Genomic DNA, 21048 nt, shown 5'->3' with positions numbered 1-21048 from the left:
ACAGTATGCTAGATATCTGATATGTGACCTCTGCGAAAGGGTCGTTTGATCCCCTAAAGGGATCATGACCCACAAGTTGAGAACTTGATTCATCTGCATGGTCATGAAAATAAAAACAGGATTCTAATGCTTATTCTTATCCCTGGACACATTGTAATACTTGGCTTTTGAAAACTCTAAATTTAATTGACAAAAAGCATAGAGCACAATGGAGGAAAGTAAGTCACAGAGTTGCAGCTCTATTCATGTTACCACAGTGACTTCCCCACATCTCCTGTGTGCATGGACAGGTCAGCATACACATGCTAACTCTTGTCTTGGACAGTTAACCGGGAGCCTTTTGTCATGTACTCCAACAATGGGGCATCTCTAGAGCGCTGACACTTTTCTACAGTTTGGAAAGTCTGAAAGCCTTGTTAGGTATGGGACTCATCGACATCACAGCATCATTTAAAATCCTCATGAAAACTTACAAATTCTTATTCAAAATAAAATGCTTATACAATTTAGGAATACAAATACATTCCTCACCTGTCAGGTTAAAGTTTGGTGCAATTGTACTGTCAGCCAGGGTAAACCAGATCAGGCCAAGGCTCATGCACACTGCTGCAGACACATCTGCAAGGTTGTACCGCTTTCCTATGTGAGACAAAGGGAAGCTGGCCTCATTATGCAAACATTTATCCAGCCTACTGTCAGATCATGGGGCTTCACCAAGCAGAACAGGGATGTGCTGTTCATGTCCAATGCTCAAATCATGAAGAACACTCAGATCAAGGCACACAGCAATCCCAGGAGGTTTAAGATTAAAGCAGGCACCACATGATCTTGTTAGACAGAAATGAGATCTTATTTTATCTATTATAACAAAAAAACAAAACAAAACAAAACACAAAACCACACACATGCACTCCTTGATGGTGAGGATATGCCCTGAAAATGTACCTGAGGGGGATCTTGTTGTCTGACGTCATCAGGACACATACACAGACTGAGATGGCTATGATGTCACTGGGTAACAGTATCTCATGGGAGCATTTGCATACACAGTCTACTGGTGACTGAAGCTTCCTTACACAATGCATGACTACAATTTTTGTGAAAACTGACAAAAGTAAAAGGTATACTCCCCAATTTTCACTATTTGTAAAAATGAGTATGTCTTTTATCTTATGTATAATAAAAGGCTACAGATTTTCCTTTAGCTTGTAAGTTTACAAAGGGAAGAGAGTAATGATTCTGGCTATATAAATACCATTTCAGCTTATAAATACTATGTGAAGACCATTAGGAAGGGGAGAATTCACTCATTTTCCTCTGCCTAATGTATTCTAACTTTCGGTAAAGATTCTAAGGAAATATATGTGCCTAGTCAGAATTTTTAATAGAGACCGAGGTAATTTTTCCACACGAACGACTATCCTGAAGTGCCCAATGAGGTGGCTGACACCTTTCCACTGTAAAAGGTCAACCCCAGGAAGGCATCTTGATGCACACACTGAGAGCAGGCTGCACAAGCCCTTCAGTGATGGGAACAGCCTCAAGACAGGAACAGCTTGTTCCAAGGCTTGCTGCTCCAGCTGCATCCTCTTTCCATCAGCTCCACGCAGCTTGGCTCTAAATCATCAGAGCCGGTGCAGTTAGGGAAAAAGTGGGTCCACTCAGATGGGCTTCACTATGTGAATATGGCACTGTGGGGTGCATTAAATTCCAAGATACAATAATAATACAAAACACTGGCTTTACTCTCTTATGTCCAAATTATGAACCTCAAATACTATCGTATGTTAGAGCATATCAGTGTTTTTATGATACCCTATTGTTACCAGATACTATACTATCACAATGTCTAGAGTGCTCAAGAACAGTGTTGTGGACATTGACTGTTTTTCCTAATGCCAGATGCCACAACATAGTTGCGCGCTTCAAACAGTATAAAATGTCATTACTGTACCTTGAATAAAAACTCCTCCTAGCATAACAGGAATCAGTTTGCAGCACTTGAAGATGACTTGGGTGGGGTAATTCAGGTAGCCCAAGGAAGTGTTTGATAAGCCCATAGTACCCACAGTTAGAAAAGCTATTATCATGTAGGTTTTTCCTGGTATTCTGGAAGAGACAATTTTTAAAACCTTCATTGTGGGACCCAGTTTCATAGTACTTTAAAGATGATGGCTTACAATGTGCTTCCCTATTTCTGGTTAATGTTTCTGGAAATATACATTAAAAAATCATTCTCTTCAAGTTGTAACACTGTTTACTTGTACATTGATAAAAATCACAATATACTTTTACTGAATCTTCAATGAGGAATCTCAACTGTGTGTTATAACAGTAAGAGACTTACTGAGATTCTAACTGATATATAAATGGTGATCTAAGATTTTCTTACAGTAGCTCTAGGTATAGATTAAAAACTATCTTGATTTAATTCATAAAAAGAGATGATTAAAAAAATAAGGGCCTCTACAATGGTAAAAAGGCCCCAATTACTAATGTTAGAAATTAACTTTTAAATTGCTTTTGCTTCCTAATGTTTCCATTCAGCATTAGGAAAAAAAAACATAACGACCAGAACAGGCAAAGAACTTCTCTAGAGAAAGCTCACGGGCTTTACAACTCCAGGTATGACTGTTACTATAATATTTTATAAATCACCTCTCTATTTCCCATGTTATAATAATAATCAGATTCAGGTAAAGTTTCTGATGCTGTCTTTGTAACCTCTAAACTTTTAACTTAAAGTCATCAGTATGGGTATATGCTCACTCTGAGTAGTTACTAATGGTTTAAAATAATAATCTGGCATACTGTATGATAGACAAAAAAACGTTTGTCACATAATTTGATTATGCTCTGTATTTAGATGTAACCTACCTATATTTAAGCATTTGTATTGGTATTTAAATCAGGCAAAAAGGCACACAATTCTTACAATTTTTTCTTTTCTTCCTTCCTCTTTCTTTTCTTTTTCTTTTGGAGACAGGATCTTTAGCCCAGGCTGGCCTCAAAGTCCCTACATAACGGAGGAAAACCTCAAGTTTTTTTCTGATCAGTATACTACCTGAGTGCAGAGATGACAAGCTTGTGCCACCAAGCCTGATGGATGTGGTACTAGTGATTGACTCCATGGCCTTATGCATGCTCGGCAAAGACTCTACCATCTGAGCTACAGCCCCAACTCTCTACATCTTTAAATGGGTCTTTATACACTAAAACAATTTGTTGGAAAAATTCTATTGAAATGCATTATTTACCCTTTCAACTTTGAGGTTTTCCTACTTAAGTACTAATGTAGGAGTCAACATTTAAAACCCACTGACAAGAACTGGCCTGCCCATGGGTGTCCTTCAATTACCACAATGTATTTCCTCAGTGTGCCTGGAGTCTGACCAATCATTGCCCTTGTCATCGAAGAAGGTAACATCACTTTCCTGGCTTAGGATAAAAACCAGTCATCAAGTTTCCTCAAAGATAAACTGTAAACAATGGTGGCCAGAAAGGAAAAATTCCAGCCAGCAAACTTACAAGGAATGGTTCCGGCAGCAGGATACAGGCAGGCAGGAACTGTCCTGAGGTTCAACCCCCAAAGGAACTTGCTACCTTATAAAACCTCCTCCTGGTCCTGTTTCCTTATGGGTGACGAGGAAGCTGCATTTCATCAGCCTGCCTCCCGGATTCCTGGTGTTTCTATTTAATTTAATTCTCCAATAGTTTCTTAAAGATGGTGGGGGAAATGAAACTGAAAAGGAATCCTTCAACTGCAAAATCATCTACTTCCTGTCCCCAAACTGACAATGGCTAAAAAGTTGTTCCTCGGTGAGGGATGGTAGCACCATGTTTCAAGCATCGGAGCTGTGATCTTACTCCTCAAGCACACTCTCAAGCAAGCCCAGAGTTCAGAGACTCCCCAGGGTTTGACAGAGCCAGTGAGGGCCAGTGCCCAAACCCATGATCTTTACATTCTAAATCTGGTGCTTGTGCTAACACAGCATCACTTACACAGACCCAAGCAGAGAAAAAAACCTAGGCAGAGGCTAAAAGGAGTAGCAGTCAAGGAGATTCAGAGGTCAAGTCCACTCAAGACAAGGAGTCCTGGGGCTGGATGAAGTTCTCAACACTTCAAGACAACGTGCCTTGTAAAGAAAAGGCTTCCGTTCACAGCTACTCATTTTAAGTCTAGAAATCTATCTTTCAAAATTAAATGTTTAAATCAAATGTAAGTTATTTTATTTTCAAATATTTTATGGTCACATGGTCAGAAAGCTGAGATAATCTAGCCGGTACCACATCTCATCTGGCTGGCTGATACAGGGAGATGCTTCCTCCTCAAACTCAACTTCAGGAGCAGAACCCCGACTTCTACCCTGAAACAGCGGTTTCCAAGAGATAATGGATTGTCAGTCCCTCACTATCAGTCTTGGCAATGATATTTACTTACTTTCTAGTCTATCACCCACGTTTTATCTTGGATTTTCAGAGCATGAAAAAACAATAGAGATGATAGTCTCACACTTGAGTACTTAACTATAACTGTTGTAAAAAAAAATTATCAGCAATAGAATTTGGGAAATAAAATTAAATCTATAAAGACATTTGTTAGATTCTTCCAGTAAAAATCTGTGTAAATGGATTTGAATGTTTAAAATTGAATAGTTACCTATTTATACACTTCAAAACAATTATGTAGAAAAATAACAAGCTGTGATTTTTCAGGCATTAAACACTTATACAAAAGACAGAATGTCAGTATTGTCTTTATTATCTTTTAACTGTCCCACAGATACATGAATATAGCCATCCTAGATGGGATGAAAGGATGAACATGTTTCATTTACCCTCACTGCATGCCCATGTTCCTATCTTCTGTTTATGGTCACAGCATTACTGTATTTTGTTTTATATGCCACTAAAGATAAACCGAAGTATTTTTTCAAATCTATATGGTTACTAATTTAAAAAACTTTGAAATAAGTGTTCTGGATTTAACAAAAAGAAATTTGTACCTCCAATATTTAGGAACACAGATTTCCAAACCAAGACTAGAATGTGGGAGATGGACTTGTAAGCGAGAAGGGAAGCTCACAGGCTGGAAGAGAGATGAGGAAGGGTGGGGTGAGACGTGTGTGTGTGTGTGTGTGTGTGTGTGTGTGTGTGTGTGTGTGTGTGTATGTGTATACACACACGTGTGTAACTGCCAAACAACAAACTGTATCAATTACAAGAGAGAAACCTTGGACTCCCAGGTAAAGCAGCTGCCTCTACATGCCTTGGTGAAGAAACAGCTGTATGAAAGGATGAAAGGACTTTGCTTTAAGACAGTGGACACACCAGCAAGAAAGGAGCTAAGTGAAACAGCTCTGGGTGCTGTCTGGTGGGGGTGGAAAAGCCTCATCCAAAAGGGAAGTCAGTCCTAGTGTAGACACAGGCAGCTCTACCCTCAGGACAAGGCCAGAAAGAGCCTCCACTTCAGCAGTGGGTTTCGGTGAGACTGATGTCTCAGGTAGATGGGTTAGTTCTGGAGAGGAATCCCACTCTGAGGGCAGTGGCTGGGTACCAACCTGATGGAACCGACTGTTTAAAACTTATCTACCTGGGGTGGCCTGAAGACAGGGAACAATGACGAACCCGAGAGTCTGCCGTAGGACCTGAGAACTCTGAAGGCCCAGGAGGCCGCCTCACAGGCACAGCCGCATCCCTCCAAGAGGGTGAGGAGCACTCAGGGGGGCTACAAAGGACAGACAGGTGCTTTGTCTGCAGAGGACCCAGTGCCGTGTGTGCACACTCCCAGCACACGTGTTAGCCCCTTCCAAGCAGAATTTCAGTGACAGCAGGGGACACTATGTAAGGAGTAACAGGAGGGGGAGGGTCTGCCCAGCCCACAATTGCAGAGATTCTGCTACATAGACAAGCTTCTAAACTGAAACACAGAGACTTGCTCACTACCACACAAACCACAGCAAAGACAGGAGGCCACAAGGCCACTTGGCTCTGCTAGCAAGAAACTGGCAGGGCTCACAGGGAGATGGCCAGGGCTGCATCCTTCGTCCCCCAAACTTCTCTTTCTTGAGCACATTTAGTAGTATTTTTACTTTATTGTACTTTTTAAAAACTTATCACTGTTTGTACTTTTCTCCTTCATACATTCATCTAATGCTGCTTACCCATGTTTTTTCATTCCTAGGCAAGCATTTCTCTTTTCTTTTCTTTTTTTTTCCTCTTTATGCCTCTTGTGTCTTTCCCCCATTCCTTTTAGCAACACTCTAACTTATTTTATTTTTTTGGTGTTTTGAGACGGAGTATCTCTGTGTAACAGTTCTGGCTGCTCTGGGACTTGCTTTGTGACCGAGGCTGGCCTTGAACTTACAAAGACCCACCTGCCTCTGCATCTCGACTGCTGGGATTAAAGGCCTGTGCCACCATGCATGGCTTGACCTTATTTTAGAAAACAAACAAACCCACCCTTTTATTTTTTTATTCCCTCTCCTAACATATGTCTAAATTTGTTTTTGAACTTCCTCATTACTGGAAAATTTTGTTTATTGGTATTTCTTCTCTTAATTTTTTTTTTTTGGTTTTTTTCTTTCCCTTTGTAACACTCTCATCTGTTCTTCTCTTCTCTATCATTCCTCCTTCCCACGCCACTTCCATCACATTTCATTCGCTATTTCCAAATCTAGCACAGTCATCCTACATTAGCTTTTGCCATTTTTTGTTATATCATTGGTGATGTGTGAGCTGCATTTACCTTTAAGTGTATTTTATATCCTCTTTGATATTGCTGCTGTCATAGTTTTTTGTTGTTTTTGTTTGTTTGTTTGTTTTAACCTTTTTAAATTGTACTGGGGATTGAGCATTCAAGAAAAGGCTGCCCAATAAGTTGAATTCCAGATGGAATTGGAAGGGATACCCAAACCAAGAGATGTGTAAATAGCTACAAGGAAAACACACCCCCCCCACACACACACAGAGAGAGAGAGAGAGAGAGAGAGAGAGAGAGAGAGAGAGAGAGAGCGAGAGAGAGCGCAACGTGACTTCAAAAGATCCTAACTCAATTACTGAACTCAATGATACTACTGAAATGGTAAAAAACCGAAAAGAGACATCCAGTGTGTATTAGTAAGAATGATAAATGACCTTAGAGAGCACCCATACAAGCAGAAGGACAAAATCCAGGACTTAAAGTCAGCAACATAGAAAAAGTTAAAATTAAAAAAAAATAGGGGAAGGGGAAAGAGGAACTCTGCAATATGGATGAGAAGTTTGGCAAGAGGGGGAAATCATCAAAGAAATTGAGATTTGGGGGAAACAAAGTTGGAAACAAAAAACTCAATGAATCAAATAAAAACACAATGGAAAGCATCGCCAAGAGACTTGACCCAGCAGGAAAAGTGTTTCAGGGATGGAGGGCACAGGAGACAAATGCGACATAAAACTGATAAAGAAAACAATGAAGGGGCATAAAGCCCAAGAACTCTGGGAGCCAAGCAAGGGTAGAAGCTGAGTTAAGAATGGCAGACACACGGCCTGGAAAATCACAGCAGCATATTTCACAAACCTAGAGAAAGAAATGGGCATCCAGACACAAAAGGGCAGAGTCCCAAACAGACATGACCAGAGAAGAATGTCTCCATGGCATACAGAAATACAAAGAAACAAGATGAAAAGCTGAAAGAGGAAAACACGAGCTCGCCTATAGAGATACACACCTCAGAGTAACATCCGATCTCTCTCTCATCAGCAATTTTAATCCAGGAAATCATGGAATGATACAGTTCAAGCCTGCTGACCAAGTTGCTATATTCAGTAGCATTATCTTTGAAAAATGATTTAAAAATGCAAATATTTGAAGATAAGCACAAATTAAGGCAGTTCATGATCACCAATTTAGCATTCCAGGAGACACTTAAAGGAATACTATACACAGAGAAAGACAGAAAAACTGTCTCAATCACAAGATAATAATAAAGCACGACTTTCATGAGAGGAACAGACAACAAAGGAGAGCTCAGAAAGAATTCATCAGGTCCAATGCAGTAAGCCAGCAAACCCTTAACAGGAGTGAGAAAGAACAAACAATAATCTAAGCAAGGGAATTATGGTAATTAGTAAACAATTTCCAAAGATAAATGACCTCAAATGTAGATGACTTCAACCCAACAATAAAGAGATGCAGATTGGCTGACATATTAAAATCTAAATCTAGTTGATGTCTGCAAGAAACATTTCTCTGGAAGATACCCACAGACTGAGAGCCACAGGATGGAAGTGAACCTACCAAGCAAATGGAAACCGAATACAGACTGGTGTAGCTTTTTGGTAGCTGATAACTTGAAATCAAATTACGACCTAGGTAATAAAGAAGGTCGGCATATAGTAATGAAGGGAACACCTGAGCAGCAGCTGTAACTACTGTAAATAAATATGCACCAGACACTGTGGCTCCTGATTTCACTGAATATTAACAGACATAAAAAGTCACTTCAGTTTGAGTCCAATAGAGTGGAAGACTTTATAGCCAATTCTCACCTTTAGACAGGTCATTCAAACTAAAAATCGACAAGGAAACTTTATAACATTGGTCAACAGATTTAACAGATATACTAGCTTCAGGTGACTCCGTATACAAAAATCAATGCAACGCACCACATCAGTACTCTTAAGGACAGAAATCACAACGTCGTCTCAATAGGTGTAGAAAAGATCACAGACAAATTTCTATACCCCTTCATGGTTAAAACTCTTAAGGAACTAGGAGCAGAAGACATCCACACCAAGAAACTCAAGGCTCTAGATAGCAAATGTTATACTCAAAGTGCTCAAAATCTTAGCTAGAGGGCCAGCAAGACGGCCTGCAGTAAAGAGTGACTGCCAGGGCTCACAGTGTAGGTACAGAACTGACTCCTAAAAGGTGTTCTTAGACCCCTCACACATGCCCACACACACAACTCGAGCTTTCTCTTCCTCCCTCCCACCGTTTCACTTACACATGCAATCTGAAAAACTAAAAGAGCCCATTCTCTATGTTAGAGCATAAAGAGAAGAGGAAGAAATAAAAGGTACACAAATAGGAAAGAAAAAAGTCAAATCATCCTTATTTGTATACAGAACAATCCTATTAAAGAACTTAAAAACTCTACCAGAAGATTCATGTGATTAATTTTATATACCAAAACCAAGTTTGCTAAGGAAGAAATGAGGAAAATCCCACTTATAACTGTTTAAAACAAAACCAAAATAAAACACGTCTAACGAAGGAATAAACTTAACCAAGAGATAGTGGAAGACTGCTCTAACAACACTTGCAGACAACAAAGAAACTGGAGACACTGGGTTGGCAGAATTAACACTGTGAAATAGCTGTATTAAGTCATCTGCAGATTCAACACAATCCCATCATGACTCTAATGCAGTTTTTTACACTAGATGAGACAATCCTAAAAATCATAAGCACAAAGGACCCCAAAGAACTCCTAATAGAAAGTACAGTGCTGGAAGGTATCACAGTGAATTCTACTATAGAGCCATATTGATAAAAAAATATGACGGTGGAGCCCCAACAGATAGAGACCAACAGAATAGAAGATCTAGAGAGAAACTCCCACAGCTACGTACAACTCATTTTGGACAAGGATGTCAAAACATACAATGGGAAAAGACAGACAGTCCCTCTCAACAAACAGTGCTGGCAAACTGAATACTCATTTAGAACCAGATCCGTATCTCACCCTGAGTAAAAATATAAGACTTAATGCTCTCAAACTATTAGAGGGAAAGCACTTCAAGATACAAGCATAGGCAGTGATGTTATGAAAGGTGCTCCAGAAGTGCAGGAGAATCCCAAGAACAGACAAACTGTATCACATAAAATCAAAAACCTTTTGTTCAGCAAAGAAAACAGAATGAAGAGGCAGCCTACACAATGGGGCAAAAGAGTCTGTGCTAACAATACACCAGATGGGGATTAATATTGAGAATATATTACTCTCCCCCAAATTAAACACCCTATCACAAACCATGCAGTCAAGAAATGGGCTAAGAAACTAAATACACAATTCTCAAGAGTAAATGTAAATGGCCAGAAGATATTTGGAAACCTGGGCAACATCCTTAGCCATCAAGGAAATGCAAATTACAGCAATACCTTGTTTCTGGAGAGGATGCGGGGAGAGAGGAATGTATGAACCCTGCTGGTGGGAATATAAACTGGTGCCACCCAATGGAAACCAGTCCGGGACTTTCTAAAAACTAAAGAACATGTCACAGCACAGGGCCCAGCTATGCCACTCCTCATCTAGAAAGGATGAAATGCCCAGAAGTGTCTGCACATCCGCGTCTACCGCTTTACTGTTCTCAAGAGCCAGGGAAGAGAGCTAGCCTAGACATCTAACAACCTGCGACAGACGAAGAAAACAAGGTGTGGAGCTTTATTTAGCCATGAAGAGAAATGCAATCAGGACACCTGCAAGGAAATGGATGGAGCTGGAATTCATTATGTTAAATGCACTAAGGGAGAAACAGAGACACAGCCATATGTTCCCTCTATATAAGGTACCTAAACTTATATATATATATAAAACTTACAGGGAAGTACTTGAAATTAGAAAGGGGACAAGAGGGAAGAAGGAAGAGAGGGAGGAAATGGACAGGGTATCAAACTCCTGTGACATGAAAGCAGGGAAGGGGACTACCTACGGGAAGGGAGCAGCAAGAGTGGGGGCAGGTAAATGTGGGGTGCAGTGTGGGAGGGGATGAACTAGAACATCCTACGATGACACGTACATGAGAATGTCAAAATAAAACCCTTACTATCAACTCATTAACGAAATAAAAGAATCCAGATCTCAACTACCAGACACTCTGTAACAACGTCAGGGGATACAGCCCAGCAAACACTAACTTGACACTTCAGAAACTATTAGAAAACTTGCCACTAGCCCTTCGCTTACCCACTGTGATGTTGGCGCGTTTTAAATCTCTCACTAGGCATGTCTTGGTCAACTCATGGAAATGTGTATCTGAGCTCTCTGAGGGAGTGTGCTTAACCATGAACTGACCCATGATCTATTTCATTTTTGTGACACTGTATTTAAAAGGGGGAATCTACTTTTCCAGCTCAAAAAGGAAATAAATAGATTTATTATTTTAAGCAAGAGGTTCACACCGATAAAAACTCATGATCAGATGTTAGCAGGAAATGTAAAACCATGCATGCACAGTCAGCATGCTGACTTTATTTTTTCATATCCAACTGATGCAGTAACCACACCACATACCTTCTCCTTTTGTCCTGAATGAGCTGAAGTTCTATTAGGCCAAATATGGAGTAAAATGCAAATTGCATTAAAGTAAGGTACCAGCCATAGGGCTTAAAGCCTTCCATTGAAAATATCAACTCCTGTAAAAAGACAAGGAATGCTGTTAAATTCAAGGCGGAGACTGACTTTCAGTCAACTGTTCTAAGCACATCTTAAAAGCAAGAAAGCCATACTCCATCCAACTCCACCCTACTCCTGCCAAATCACTAGACTTCCTAAGACAATTTAGGCATGAAAATAGACTAAATTGTTGAAGTCAAATTGTGAGAAGTAACCAAAATGCAACATCTTCTTATGCTTCTTCATCAGAAGCCATGTAAGTATTCACAAAGTCAAAGCTACAATCTGAAGGTTTTATGCAACTAATTACCAGATTTGTTTGGAAATCTGGTAATTATTCAAATAAAAAAACACAGCGAATAACATTTATAGACTATGTAGCAAGAGCATGAAGTCCTAAATGAATGTGTATTGCTGAGACAGACATGGCCATGTCAAATACCCTATGCCTCAGCCGCATAGAAGTGCCAAAGCCTTCCCCAGGTGATGGCTCAGGGGAGTGGTAAAGCCTTCTTTAACTCCAAGTACGAATGGTGACAGTATATACAGACAATGTCACCATAGCTCTCTCCCCACCCTCGACATGATCATGGCCTGAAGCCTGCTCCCCTCCCTACAGAGAATGTTTCTACCAAGACTAGCTAAACCTGCCTTCCTGTCTGGCAGTGTATTGTAAACCCAGCCTCCTTGTCCAGGCTGTAATAACCCCACCTCCCTGTTCAACTGTGTATAATAAACACGCTGAACTTCTGGGGTTGCGGCTTCTTCATCTGAGAGCCCAGTCCACCTAACCCCAGCTTTTCTGTGTCCATGTGTTTGTCATTCTTCATTCCCTTACTATCTCAGTTGGTAAGTCCCTGGAGCCTTGCAAAGCATTGCAAGGTGGCTGCATTACTTTCCTTTGCAGTGGCTACCTGCCTCCCAAGTTATTTGGTTTTTTTTGTTTGTATGTTTTGTTTTTGTTTTTGTTTTTTTGATTTTTCGAGACAGGGTTTCTCTGTGTAGTTTTAGTGCCTGTCCTGAATCTCACTCTGTAGACCAGGCTGGCCTTGAAGGCTCTGCCTCCTGAGTGCTGGGATTAAAGGTGTGTGCCACCACCGCCCGTCTGCCCCAAGTGATTTGTAACAGAGGCATTTTGAAGGGAAGAAAATAATGCTTCATAACAAGAAAGATTCTACTCCTATTTCTAACTGCTGTGTGATGTGATACCTTGCTTTTTCTTTTTTAATCACCCTCCAGCTGGGACTCAAATTACAAATCATATTCTACAGTATTTTTACATAATGTTCTTCAGGACATTCTTTAGGATAACTAAAAAAAGAAAGTCAAAATTTTACTTATATATAAAAAGATGTAATGCATCTCTATAAGATAAATGGACAATAAGATGTTTTATGAGATTTTTACGCATAAGTAAGGTCACCCAAATGTGGTGCTAATGAACATCAATAGTTTATGTCCCCTCTTAAATTACCAAGGTTCTCAGATATGATGTAGTTGAATTAAAAACTAAGTTGCTAATAGTTAAAAATACGTATCAAGTCAATGCACACTAATAACACTGGGTGCCATTCAAACACGAATGCTCACAATGGACTGAACCTTCGCCCATCCAGTAATGGTTTTGAAGGGTAGGAATTTGCTGGTGGCCAAAGGCATACAACTACCTCAAGCTACAGAGCAAACACTGGACAGACTATTGCAATGTTAGATACAGTGAAACAAAACTCACAGAAACGGAAGATTACTGCAAAAATAGATAAGAGAAACAAAACAAGAATGAGAACATCACGGGCACCAGGAAAGGAGGGGAAAATAAAGAATGACTCAGCCATCTCAGGATTAGAAAGCTGTGTTTAAAGGAAATAAAACTGCTTTGTAGTGGAGAGGGGAAAGGCAGAAAAAAATATATATGTATATATATATATATATACACATATATATGTGTGTGTGTGTGTGTGTGAGTGTGTGTGTGTGTGTATATTTGGTCAGACTTATTTTGTAAAAATGGCCTTTTACACTATGTGGTGAGCGTAATAATCCTAAGAATTGGAGGGATGAGGCAGGATTTTGAACATGAGGTTGGTCTGGGCTACAAAGAAAGACTTGTTCAAAACGCAAGAAAATAAAAATAACCTTTTATCAATGAAATCCAAGAATCGGGAATAAACTGTGCTATTTTCAACTTTATTATAAAATGATCTTCCTAGACATCAACCAATGCTTGACTCATAAAAATTAGCATGGATGTGTGTGTATGTGACTAGATGGCTCAGAGGTTAAAAGCACTGGCTGCTGCTCTTGTAGATGGCCCAGGTCCATTTCTTAGCATCTACACAGCAGCTCACAACCTCCATTAGCTCCAATTCCAGGGGATCCAATGCTAGTTTCCTTAGGCAACCGGCACACATGTGGTATGCTTACCTATATTCAAGCAAAACACTTATACACATAAAAATAAATGAGTAAGTCTTTAAAGATATGGACACACAGCTGCAATCACCTATGTTTTGTTAAATATTTACAAGTTTACTTTTATAACTTTAACTTTCAAGATCACCTTTCTTTCCAACTTAAAATATTGAACTTGGAGAATCTGATCTTTACTTTTAGTAGTCCTTTTAAGAGGCTATTGGTCTACAAAAATTTCAAGCTCTGAGTCAACTATTAGCCTGTAAATAAAAACACCATGGTGAAAACAAGTAGCTGAAACCAACATGGACATCATGTGCTAACACTATTATAAACAAACAACATGGACATCATGTAACTAACACTATTATAAACAAAGGACTACTGTTTACCTGTAAGTATCCATAAATTAGGTAAAACACAAAAACTCCAGCAACACATATGAAAAACTGTGTGAGCTTGTTAAACTTGCTGAGGTTCATGCCCAGCACCACAATGTCATCAACTGACTTGATGTGTGGTGACATTGTCTGGGTTTTGGAGGGCACAGTGATGGAGACATACTTCCTGGAGTTGTTGAACTTGAGGTCCATTGTTTTTGCTTTGCCACATTCAAGGCCTGCAACCTTGTCTTTGCTGGTTTCCACTGTCAGGTCCTGCCTTTCCTTTGCTGGCTCAGCCTAAAAAAGGGAATAAGCAGTTATGGCAAATCATACAGTCTATGAAGTATCATATTCAAATAACAATCCAAATTACACCATAAAAAATATAGGCGCAGCTGAGTCTCTCTGGATATCAGCATTACCTCCCACACACCAAACACCAAATACAAGACCCCTCACTCCCCCATCCACCATTGAATAGCATCATATTCATCTCCATAGTAATCAAAACTAGGACTATACACGGTAGTATGCTTTTATCATCTAGTACATATCTAACTCTAATAAAACAAAATGTAAAATATTTTCAAGATGCTTAAGGGTTGACAACCATACAATCTAATTGCTTGTCAAGCTTTAAAACTAAAGCCAAACAGGTATGAGATTTAGCAATAGAATTCCTTAGGTTGAAAGAAAAAGCTGTATGAAGCCCAGGCTGGCTAGGAAGGGACAAGCCTCCTGCCTTAATGTCTTGAGTACTACAGTTACAGAGCATGAACTACCAACCATGACGGAAAAGCCTTTCTTTCCTCATGGAGAAAATGATTCAAATGTAAAGTCTTTGGAATGTAAAAGACAGAAAAATGTGTGTATGTGTGTGTGTGTGTGTGTTTTTTTTTTTTTAAAGTTGTGAAAGCACCACTGATAACTGTCAAGTTTCTCCTTGCATTTCCATAAGCTGAAAATGATGAATTCCCTGTAAACACTAAGGGAAGTGCAGAAATCCTGACAGCACGCAAGAAGGAAGGACTATCTTCCCAGACTGTCTCCCTGTTGGCACTCCAGCGACATAAATCCTGACTCAGAGGGCAGGAGAGAACAATTCTGACAGGGGATTCACTTAAAAAAAAAAAAAAATCAGAGAAGAAACTGTCTTGTGAGCATTTGAAATGACAAGAACTAGAGTCACCTTTGGGTGACTGTTCCTAGTTAGCTGAGCTGCAGACATTCAAGAGAGCTCATTAGTCACAGCAATGGGGGCAAGGTGCTGGGTACACAGCAATAGATATGTAGGCACCAAAACATCTATTCCACGGGACACCCGCCTTATGTCTAAACCTTTAAAAGTACTTTTCTTGTTTGTGTTCCTTCTTCATGCTTTTCTTCTTTATTCTGGCTTCCCTGGCTGTGTTTCAATCACTCTTATGTCCTTAAGATTTTTTTATGCCATGTTGTAGGACACCCTTGACATACAGTTTTCATGATAAGCATGTTTAAACTGCCCTCCTCCCATTGTCCTGTGTTTTAACACTGAGGGGAAAAATGCTCTGGTCTATTTCCTATGTTAGGCACAGCAACAGCGCCCAGGGCACTATTTAAATAAACATAGGTTCTGAGCTTCTCTTCCCTGATTTATTTCAATAAAAGGCCTAACCACTCAGCCATTCCCGAGAACAGAAGACTTCCAAGTGCCTCGTGTTCTGTTCATGGTGTCCTTTCTGCTTGGTGGTTTCTTTCTTTGGGTCATATTTAAGTTCAGAGTTGATGGCCACTTCTTTGGGACACCTCTCAGAATCTTACCAGTCTCTGCATCTTGGTATCTGGCATGGACTTTTTATGCACACCAGAAAACAAACAAATTGCCATACCTACTAAACATGCCTCCAACTCCAGCTCACGTCTGTCTCACTTGGATACAGTTTTGAAAGGAGCATGGGGCTGGCAAACTTGATCAGCAAAACTGAAAATCTACACTAGGTAAGAACTGGGAGGAGAGTGCAGATATACTTAGGCACACATGCGCACATAGAGAATGAGTCTTATAAAATCCATTTCCTACTTTTACTGATGTTGGGATATTTCTCCAGAAAGCAACTCTTTCCCAACATTGCTCTCTTCTGAAATGCTTATAGTTAAAAGTCAAGCACACAATACCAATTCAACTACAGTGAACAGTACAAATAAGCAGTCCCCAGACCCCATGGTTTGGAACTTTGAGGTCTGAGCTATGATACAACCTGAGAAGTCTTGGGCAAAGTAATCTCTCTGCGTTTTCAGGTTCTTTATCTCTACAGGGAAAAGTAAAATGTGCTGATTAAAGACTTTCTGTGGAATCTATGAGATAAATGTGAAGTGCACGGCACACAGTATGACAACCATGTACATTAGCTTTCATTATTCAACTTTTCAAAAACATTGCTGAAGTGGCCTGAAGCTGATTCACCTTCCTGACATGAAGTAGGAAACAGGGATCTGGCTGTCCCACCTAGCCTGCCCTACAAATGTCTCTTCCATTGCCCGCTATAAGATGCCACAGCACACTACAAAACCCCAAGACACTGAACGGACGGACTCTTTTCTCTTGTAAACATGTGATCAACATTATTCTACTCTAATCTCTTCCACCACTTTATCACTCCCACACACTCCCAGCAGCCCCATGAGCTGCAGATCTAGGCTGCATGTGCAGGTAAATACCCTCAGCAATACCTTTTCTTAAATGTGTGCAACACACTACTCATCTCTCCAGAGTTTCCCATGAAGCACTTGTGATGAACAAGGAAATGGATTCACTGTCACTGCGTAAACGATGCCTCACCACCACAAAACCTGCCCTTTAAAGGCCTGGCACTTAGTGTGCAGCTTGGCATGCCTGATCGGCACTGTGCTAGTCAGAAAGCATGACTGATGAAGGCCTCGGTTACTCTCAAACTGTGACCCCTGATATCTGCCCCTCACTTGTTTGTAACATTAATAATTGATATTGTTATCTAAAGAATCAGAGCCATGGCTGGAGAGATGGCTCAGTAGTTAAGAATGTTTATTGTTCTTGCAGAGGGTTCCCAGAACCCATGTTTGGAGGCTTGCAATTGCCTTCAGCTTGACCTCCAGGAATCAGACCCCTCTCATGCACATACCTACTTATGCATAGATGCACACACACACACACACACACACACACACACACACACACACACACATAAATCTAAAAAAAAAAAAGAACCTGGGACAAAGTCCTTATGTTACAGGGAAACGCCTAAACTACACATGGAATTTAACATCAGCCTAGGCTACAGAGATCTTGCCTCAAAATCAACACCCCACCCCCCCTCACCCCCCCCACCCCTCCACCCACCCCCTGGCGAAACTCCAAACAAAAAGCTCAAGAACAGAATTAAAAGTAATCAAATAATTAATAACTTGCTTTGCTTTAGAAATTCTAAACAACCTCTGAAACTAAAACAGAAAGAAATCATTAAAGTGGATCTCTGCCTTAAGTCTTTTCTTAAACACAACAAACATTTAACTTCAGCACAGTGAAGGTAGAAATAACAGCTAAAATGGAATTAAAGGAAGTCCTCCCAGTTCTAAAAAAAAAAATCAGAAACAGGTGATGTTGACTTTCAATGACATACTGAAATAAAAATTATCTGAGCTTACTTCTTAAAAAACACAACACAACACAACACAAAACAAAAACCAATCTGTGTGAATATGCCTCAGCTCGCAGGAGGCGGTCAGAAGACACGTGTGGGAAACTGGTTCTCTCCTTTCGCTCTGTGGGTTCTGGGGACCAGGCTTGCGGACAAGTGCTCTTGTGTGCTGACTCATCTCACTGGTCCCAGCTTAGCTCTTAATCTAGTTCTGTTTCTAACATGAAAGATAAAAGCTTTCTATTATCAAAAGGTGGACTGTGAAGAAAGCCTCTCCGGTGCATAGCGTGGGAAAGACCTAACTCCGCCCATAACTTGCCACACTCAGGTGACACTCTTGTCTTCATGTCTCGGTAACACTTTGGATAAATTACAGTGTGTGGAATAAGATCATAAAACAGAAAACAAGATTTTGATGTCATCCATACTTCATCTCACAAAGTGTGAGAGACTGGTGATTTCTGAAACTCTTTCCCCCTCAAGGGCTAAAATTAGGATTTAATCTATACATTAAGCAGAAGTAATGCTGCTATCTAAAATATTTTCAAATGCTAGGAGTGTTTTCCCCAAGTCTCAAACTATTTTAATTCACTTATAAGGAAAACATTAACTAAAATTCAGGATTCTGATAATCTACTGTAGAAGAAATAAAGATGTATTTTTTTTAAATACAGAAAAAAACAAAAACTCTTGTTAGTATACTAACAAAATCTTTCAGTGTTTGTTTTTTTTTTTTTTTTCTTATTGAAGGAAAAAAAAAAAATACGAGGAAGAGAATTCAGTTGCAAAGCCGGAAAGAACACACAGGTTTCAGGGACATAAACTTAATAGCTCTTTAAGGACAGTCACTTCGTGGCAAGGCAAACAGGAGCGGGGTACCGGAGGACCGGACACAGACCCGGAAGTAGCTCTGAACTGCAAAAACAGTCTAGGGAATCCGGGAGACCATCCAAACCCTGACAGCGGGCTAGGGGAGACGGGCGGTGGTCTCACGCCGGGAGGGGAGGATGCTCTTCCCGGAAGCGCTCGCCCCGGTTACCCCTAACCGGTCCGCGCGCGCCCCGGCCACCCAGACAGCGGCGTCCATCACCTTCTTTGGCGACACTGTGTGGGCGCCCACCCCAGTCCTGCCTGGCGGCACCTGGCCGCGCGGCGAGACCCCTCCCAGCTCCGCCGCTGTCACCTCCTCTGCCTCCTGTCCTGCTCCTGCGCCGGCCACCGCGGCCGCCACCTCCCCGGAAGGTCTTCACACCGCCAGACCCCTGGCACCACTTCCGCCTATGGGTCTTTGTGCGCATGCACAGGCACGCGGCCCCGCCCCTTCGCCCGCCTTCTGGGCCGCTACCTCTCGCGCATGCTCCATTGCTCGGAGGCTGAGCCAGGACCTGGGTTCTGTACGTCTTTTGGGGTCCACGACCCAGGTGACTTCACATCCGTGGCCGTGAGCCGGTACGTGTGAAGGCGGCCAGATTCAGAATGTTCGAACCGGAAACAGCCTGAGGCTCTCTCTCCTCAGCCCGCGTCTTTTGATCCAAAGAAATGAGGTCGCTTCTCAACTCCTTCCTTGTCCCAGTCTCTGGACCCATTTCTGCTCTTCTGGCCAAGATGGACTGAAGAAATGCCCAGGGGGCCCAAGTCACATGCCCTTTCAGTGACGATGGTTTGTAATTGTAAACGTTACCAGGATTGTATTGAAGAGGCCATTCACTGCTTGGAACGTAAATTCCTACTTTGGGGTCTGACAAATATAAAAACATTTATGGTTTCTAAATATCAGAAATTACCCCCTATCCCCCCATTGAGAACTACACCTATAATTACTGAGATACAATGAAGAAAATACCAAGACGGATTTGGTGACAGGGGTTATTGTGACTACCATAACCGATGCAGTATTTGAGAGCCTGCTTTAGTAGGGAAAGGGGTGAATAATGTCAACAGAAACGTTAGAATCCATTCAGTTACGAATCAGTTTTAAAATTTCACCAGAATTATGCAGAAAGAGAAGCATTTGTGCCTTGGTTGTGGTGGTGGTGGTGGGGGAGATCCAGTTAAGTCATTTTGAAAATGCCAGCCTTCTTAGGCCAGTGATTATGAATGTTCAAACTTAAAATTTTTTTTCCTAAAGAGAATAACAAAGCCCATCTAGTGATACCATTCTGTCACTCAACAATAGCAAACAGAAGCAGGAAAGCCCTAGTACTGTTAGCCACTGAAGCACCGTATTTATCAAGCATCTGTTGAATGGGCGTATGGGTAGGTGATATGTGTAATTTCTAAGTAGAGTTCCCCACCCTCAAGGAGTTACAGGGAACAGGTGAAAAGGTAAATGGTAATATAAACCCAGAATACAAGAGGTGTCAAGGTCCATCCACTTGGCCTGGGCAATCATAGTAGCCTAACAGGGTTGGTTCTCCACTTCCTCCATATTTCTTTACTGCCTACTTCTGCTCAGCAGTGGGAATTAGCCTTTTAGGATCTGATGTGTTGTGCTCACACCACTTTAATCATCTCATTGAAATCCAACACTCATTACCACCTCATTGAAATCCAACGCTGTTCCATGGCTTGCAACTTGTCTCGATGGGTCATATCCAAACACCATTTCAGAGTTCATCTAGCCCCTGTCAAGCACAACATGCCTCGTGCTTTGCATTTACTGTTCCTTTTGCATGGTACACTGCCCTCAGATGTGTCCACTGGGGATGGAAATGAAGCAGTGCCAGATGTTACCGTGGAGTTAGGGATGATATTACTGATAGGATTGCAGGTAAGAGCACCCCTGTTCACCAATAGGAGCAAGGTGAATGCAGTTATGACCAGCCACAAAGCTGGAGCAGAAACCCAGTTACTGTTGCCTGTGGACTCATGAAAAATGCATGTTCTTAATGTGAAGACAGATGTGCAGTCTCAGCATGTTGATTACTTTGATTAACCACAAAACAAACAGAAGAACCAAGGAATGACTCCCCCCTCCAAATAACCTCATGCGCCAACTCTTCCCTTGAGGAAGAAGCAGGTCCCTTGACTCTTGATGAAGAACACTGTGTTACCACTGCAAGTACTTTCAGTAAACATTCAACTCCCAAGGCACTTGAAGCTATTTGCACACGGTCTTACGCTGTGGAAAGCAAATTACTAAGTCATGAAGGACCATCGGACACAGATCCTGAGTTGACACTGATGTTGAAGACTCAAAGTGGAGGCCAAGTGGTGAAAGGC

The 21048-nt window shown here is 41.1% G+C and overlaps 1 protein-coding gene across 4 annotated transcripts in view; it reads right to left on the bottom strand.

The window, feature by feature from the left end:
• Slc35b3 (solute carrier family 35 member B3) overlaps positions 1-19121 on the bottom strand; it is a 29516-nt gene extending 10395 nt beyond the window's left edge. The window contains exons 1-5 of one of the 4 annotated variants that reach the window (XM_028894719.2): positions 19010-19121; positions 14183-14470; positions 11277-11398; positions 1955-2109; positions 532-639 (exon numbers count right to left, since the gene is read on the bottom strand). In XM_028894719.2, coding sequence (XP_028750552.1) covers positions 532-639; positions 1955-2109; positions 11277-11398; positions 14183-14383 — 586 coding nt within the window. In that variant the 5' untranslated portion in view covers positions 14384-14470; positions 19010-19121. The other 3 variants (XM_037205787.1, XM_037205788.1, XM_028894720.2) reach the window with 3 other exon arrangements.
• Positions 19122-21048: the final 1927 nt, after the last annotated feature.

Source organism: Peromyscus leucopus, chromosome 5 (assembly GCF_004664715.2).
Source record: "Peromyscus leucopus breed LL Stock chromosome 5, UCI_PerLeu_2.1, whole genome shotgun sequence".
Classification (NCBI taxonomy): Eukaryota; Metazoa; Chordata; class Mammalia; order Rodentia; family Cricetidae; genus Peromyscus; species Peromyscus leucopus.
This window is presented reverse-complemented; position numbering and strand designations above follow the sequence as displayed.